General features: G+C 32.0%; 1 protein-coding gene across 1 annotated transcript; it reads left to right on the forward strand.

Annotated features, from left to right (window-relative positions):
- Positions 1-2,677: 2,677 nt before the first annotated feature.
- LOC139897653 (uncharacterized protein At4g28440-like) lies at positions 2,678-4,893 on the forward strand. Its single transcript, XM_071880348.1, has 3 exons — positions 2,678-2,788; positions 3,527-3,757; positions 4,399-4,893. Exons 2-3 carry the CDS (start codon positions 3,541-3,543, stop codon positions 4,584-4,586), a joined length of 405 nt encoding a protein of 134 aa, XP_071736449.1. The 5' UTR covers positions 2,678-2,788; positions 3,527-3,540; the 3' UTR covers positions 4,587-4,893.
- Positions 4,894-6,202: the final 1,309 nt, after the last annotated feature.

Here is a 6,202-nt window from a genome sequence, read left to right on the forward strand (position 1 = left end):
ATACAAGGTTAGCAAGTGGGTGACACAAAACAGCAAGTTTTGAGCTAAAATTTTCAATTCTGAACCCCACCAAACCCACAAAAATATTTTGCAAACACCGGTAAAGGGTTATCCCGGAAAATTTATCTAGGGTAAAAAACTAGATTTAATTTTCAAAAGATCAAATGTTTTCATAAAGATCCAATTTCCTTAATGGATCTAAATTTTTTATAGTCATGTGGGACTGTAAACCATATCGTTACTACCATTGTTTATACCGCCGTATAGAAATCACTGATGTACAAAGTGTGAAGAATAAAGAAGTGATTCTAGTATTTCAAGACAATATTGCTTGAGGACAAGCAACACTCAAGTGTGGGAATATTTGATAATGCTAAAAACGAACATATATTTCATAGCATTATTCCTCAAGAAAGACAAGCTTTTAGTTGCAATTGTTCTATTTACAAGTGATATTCGTTTAAATAATAAAAGGTGAAGACAAAAGACAGATTCGACGAATTGAAGACGCAAACGACCAAAAAGCTCAAAAGTACAAAAGACAATCAAAAAGGTTACAATTATTGATAAGAAACGTCTCGAAATTACAAGAGTACAAGATTCAAAACGCAAAGTACAAAATATAAAATTGTACGCAAGGACGTTCGAAAATCCGGAACCGGGACCAGAGTCAACTCTTAACGCTCGACGCAACGGACTAAAAATTACAAGTTAACTATGTATATAAATATAATATAATATATAATTAATTATATTAATTATATATATATATTATATATATATTATAAAACCGTCGGCAGAGAAAGACTCCAAGGGTGTGAGCTGTAAATTCATTCTCCGCGACTCGCGGAGTTTGAAGAGGATTTTGCCGCGAGTCGCGGAGCCCCAAAAATCAACTTTTCCTATAAAAGCAACCGAATTCTGATCGCAATTCAATCCATTTTTTCTCTCTTCTCTTATCATACGTAAAAAATATATATATATATATATAATTTATATTTTAATTTTAATTTTAATTCTAATAATAAGGGTATGTTAGCGAATGTTGTAAGGGTGTAAGTCGAAATTCTGTCCGTGTAACGCTACGCTATTTTTAAATCATTGTAAGTTATGTTCAACCTTTTTACATTAATGTCTCATAGCTAAGTTATTATTATGCTTATTTAAAACGAAGTAATCATGATGTTGGGCTAATTACTAAAATTGGGTAATTGGGCTTTGTACCATAATTGGGGTTTGGACAAAAGAACGACACTTGTGGAAATTAGACTATGGGCTATTAATGGGCTTTATATTTGTTTAACTAAATGAAAGTTTGTTAATGTTAATATAAAGATTTACAATTGGGCGTCCCTATAAATTACCATATACACTCAATCGGACACGATGGGCGGGGTATTTATATGTACGAATAATCGTTCATTTAACCGGACACGGGAATGGATTAATAGCCACTAGAATAATTAAAACAGGGGTGAAATTACATTCAAGGGTAATTGGTGTAATTGTTAACAAAGTAGTAAGACCTTGGTTTACACGCAGTCGATAACCTGGTGTATTCATTAAACAAAGTATTAAAACCTTGTTACAATTCGAATCCCCAATTAGTTGGAATATTTAACTTCGGGTATAATTAAAATTTGACGAGGACACTCGCACTTTATATTTATGACTGATGGACTGTTATGGACAAAAACCAGACGGACATATTAAATAATCCAGGACAAAGGACAATTAACCCATGGGCATAAAACTAAAATCAACACGTCAAACATCATGATTACGGAAGTTTAAATAAGCATAATTCTTTTATTTCATATTTAATTTCCTTTATTTTATATTTAATTGCACTTCTAATTATCGCACTTTTATTTATTGTTATTTAATTGCACTTTTAATTATCGTCCTTTTTAATTATCGCAAGTTTATTTTATCGCACTTTTATTATTCGCAATTTCATTATCGTTATTTACTTTACGCTTTAATTTAAGTCTTGTATTTATTTTATATTTTACATTAGGTTTTAACTGCGACTAAAGTCTTAAAATCGACAAACCGGTCATTAAACGGTAAAAACCCCCCTTTATAATAATAATATTACTTATATATATGTTTGTATTTTTATAAAAGTAAACTAATATAGCGTTGAGCTTTGTTTAAAGATTTCCCTGTGGAACGAACCGGACTTACTAAAAACTACACTACTGTACGATTAGGTACACTGCCTATAAGTGTTGTAGCAAGGTTTAAGTATATTCATTCTATAAATAAATAAATATCTTGTGTAAAATTGTATCGTATTTAATAGTTTTTCCTAGTAAAATATAAACTATTTCGTATACCTTAGCTTTAACATCATCGGGTACGTGTGATCATAGAATAAGTGAACTGAGAAGTAGTAAGTGTCGGAGTTGGAGTGACGGTAGTCTCACTAGGAGGAGACTGTGTCTAGGGTGTCGGGTTTTCAGTATTTTACCCTTAGAAACCGATTTTCAAACCGACATGTTGAAAATATAGCACGCTCGAACGCTAGGCATGAGCAAAACACATGGCGTGCAGACTAATCTCACGAGATGACATGTGAAATGAATTTATCGAGTTCGAGAAATCGAAAATATCCATGGGTGTGAAATTGGGGATCCAGATTCGTTTACCCATCTAAAAAGACCTATTTAATATTTTGCGCAAACATCCTCAAAATCATAAATTATTTTACACAGATCTTCAGTTTCAACCCCTTTTTTCTCCTCGATTTTTCCGTAAATCCTTAAAATAACTCTCAACTCAGGTCACTTGATCTCTCCTTTCACTATCATTAATCAAATTAATTTCTCTGTTTTCTAGGGTTTAATCATATTGTCTTTTACTAATTTCTTAATTTGCTTTTCTTACAATCACAATTGACTTTTAAATCACAGTTATCTGTTTATTTGACCTATATGATTTCAAATTCATACAGAATGGTTTATTGTTATGAGCAATTTGTGTTTTTAAATCCTGATCTAGTGAAATTGATGCAACTTTTGCATGCATTTGGATATGCTGTTATGGATCGATAATTATGCCCTAATCTGCTATTGTTATAGTTATTGTTATTGTTACGTATATCTGTTAAAGTAGTTCATTATTATTTATTTTTTAAATTTTAATTATTTCTTATAATCATAACAGTTTTCTAAAGATGTTATTTTGATATAGTAATTGTTATGGCTGATTATGATCCACAATGCTCATTTTGATTAGGTACAGTTTTAGTTCATGCGTGTATCTATTTTATACTACTATCTTTATATGAACAATTCCGATTCTTTGTTTGGCAAAAGATCAAAATTTATGTATTGATTGGTAGAGCTTTAAAGTGATTTTGTTATTTGTTTGCATTCTTAGTTAGAATATGTAACTGATTATATTACTTGGTGTATTATAATTTTTTATTATACTTTGAAAAGGTATGTTTTGGATAACTGTGGCATTGTATTCTTCAGTTTCTAAAGATAAAATTCCTCGTGATGATAATTGACTGTAGGATTTCTGGAAAAAATGGCTGAACAAAACAAGCAGCAACCAGCTTTTATTAAGATCAACCAGCTTCGTCCTGGTGCTTTTGGTCTTAACCTCACTGTAAAAGTGGTTAGTTCAAAGATGATTCAGACGAGAGGTGGTCGCCCTGGGATTCAAGGACGTAACATGCGTCTTGCTGAATTGTTGGTCGGTGACGAAACTGGGATTGTTGTTTTTACTGCTAGAAATGATCAAGGTATGCTTCAGTTTATTAGCTTGTAACGAAATTTAATTTTTATAGAATTTTGTTTGTCATCGTGTGTATTGTTTCTGTATGATTGTTTGACCTTCTAAATCATGTGTTCACTCACCTTATGATTCCTTTATTACATTTTTCAATTCCAAAATCATGAAACTGAAGTTTTACTTCTCAAGAATTGATGCTTCAGTTTATTGTTTGGCATTTAAGGAAAGTCCTCAATGCTTTTTAAGAAATATGTCTAGATAGCGTTTTAAAAATGTGTTATAATGAAGTGAGTGCTTAGTGCCTATTGATAACTGAGTGGACATGTAATTACAAATTTCAGTTTAATTAGTATGAATAATATGAAATTTGGTAAACAATAGTATTTACATTAGTTTTCCACTTAATACATGTACTATGAACAGATTCAGGATTGTATAGTTGTAGCAATCATTATTGTATTTAACCATCACATGATGGCATATGGTTTGTGTCCTGATATCTTCACGAGAAGTCTCGGGTTCAAACCTCCTAAAACACATCTTCTTGTAATTGCTACATTTAATGTTCAAATATATCTTCTTGCGGTTGCTACATTTAATGCATCATAATTTATTTACAATAATTCACTAATAATACTTTTTATTCCCCAGTGGACACCATGAAGGAGGGAAGCACTGTAACTCTTAGAAATGCAAAAATCGACATGTACAAGGGCTCCATGAGACTTGCAGTAGACAAGTGGGGCCGTGTTGAAGTCGCAGAGCCAGCTGATTTTTCTGTTAAAGAAGACTGCAATCTATCTCTTATCGAGTTTGAACTTATAACTGTTGAAGGGTAAAAGTAATTAACCTCGAGCCTAAACAATACAAGGTCATCACCGTCTTTGTCCTACTGTTGTCTTGTATTGAAAAGAGGTTTATTTACAGCTTGATGCAAGTTTTATTACCCTTTTTGCCTTTTGAATTAGAGTCGATGTGACTTTGTCTTCTGGTTATCATGAGATGAGAAATAGTTTTTCGAGGATAGTATATGTACTTGCTTTTGTAAGCTCAAGTTTGAAGCTTGCAGTTCTTTATGTATAAGTTATGTTTCGAATGGTTTCTGAGTACATCTTTACATGATAAAATATGGTTAATTTGTCTTTATATCTGAGTACTTATGTTTGTCGGTTATGTCTAACTCAGTTTTTGATAATTGTGTGATCATTTGTTTCAGATTCGATTCTGTATTCGGACCTAAAGGTAAGTTGGTCTAGGTAGCAACTAGCACACGTTAAAAGTGAATCTGGATTTCTAAGCCGTGTTATTCGAAGTTTCAGATTTCTCCTTGTCGAAGATTCAGAGTTTCCTCCTAACGCGTGTGTGACAAATGAAATTTCCTCCTAATGATGGAATTCAACATATTAACAAGTTCTTAAAGTCTACATAATCACAAAATCATTTGATCAAAGTTAATGCAAGCGGAAGCAAGATTTATTAAAGAAACAAGTTTATATGTTTAACCTTTTAAGAGAATTCCATGTATGTATCAAGTCATGAACATATGCTTACATATAACAATAAAGGAAGAAGATTATACCTCCTCAATGAAGATTGAGGGCTGAATTGGACAGCAGAATATGAAGAGGATGATGATGATGAATGGAGTTCCAAAAGCATGAAACCTCAAGTTGTAATACCCCAAACTTATGCACCAACACCCTAGCTTTTGGTTAGGATTTTATGACACTTGAATATGAGCTTGCAAATGACTTGAAGAACCCTTTTCTTCCTATGAAACTCACGGCCAAACAGCAGCTGAATGGGCTGGAAATTTCAGCAGATTGCAAGTTGTTTTGTTACATATTAAGTGCATGTATTGAACCTCACAAGTCTTGGTTCATATATATTTTGAACATCGAAGTAACCAAGCTTGAACCCTCATTTTTACACATATATTTCAGCCAAAACTCAGCCCTCAAGACTGATGAGAATCGGCCAGCTGCTCTCATTGAAGAATGAGTAAGTTACTAGCACTTGTATGTAGAGAATATGAGTCAAAAATCCCTTGGTTCAAAGTCTAGCATGCACATTAGGATGTGTGTTATTAAAAGTAACAAACAAAGCATGTGTTGAAGCCTTGGAAGACCAAAAAAAAAAAACGTCCACCATCCCATTTTATAATCAAAGTTACAATATAAATAACTTATTATAAAATATCATGCTTATATTTAGTTACTTGCAATATTTTATAAACCATTTTATAAAATATAACACAACAATTATTTAAACCTATAAATAATTAAATCCATATCATATATAAATTATCCAAATAATTTATCTCAAGTGATTATATTTTAGAAAACCCATTTTCTAAAATCCAAGTGTCGCGTATTTATTTAACGAACCAATCGTTAAGATTAAATACGTATAAGGTGTTGATAAGTTTGTTATTGGGTATGACCCGACTTGGATC

This window comes from Rutidosis leptorrhynchoides, chromosome 3 (assembly GCF_046630445.1).
Source record: "Rutidosis leptorrhynchoides isolate AG116_Rl617_1_P2 chromosome 3, CSIRO_AGI_Rlap_v1, whole genome shotgun sequence".
NCBI lineage: Eukaryota > Viridiplantae > Streptophyta > Magnoliopsida > Asterales > Asteraceae > Rutidosis > Rutidosis leptorrhynchoides.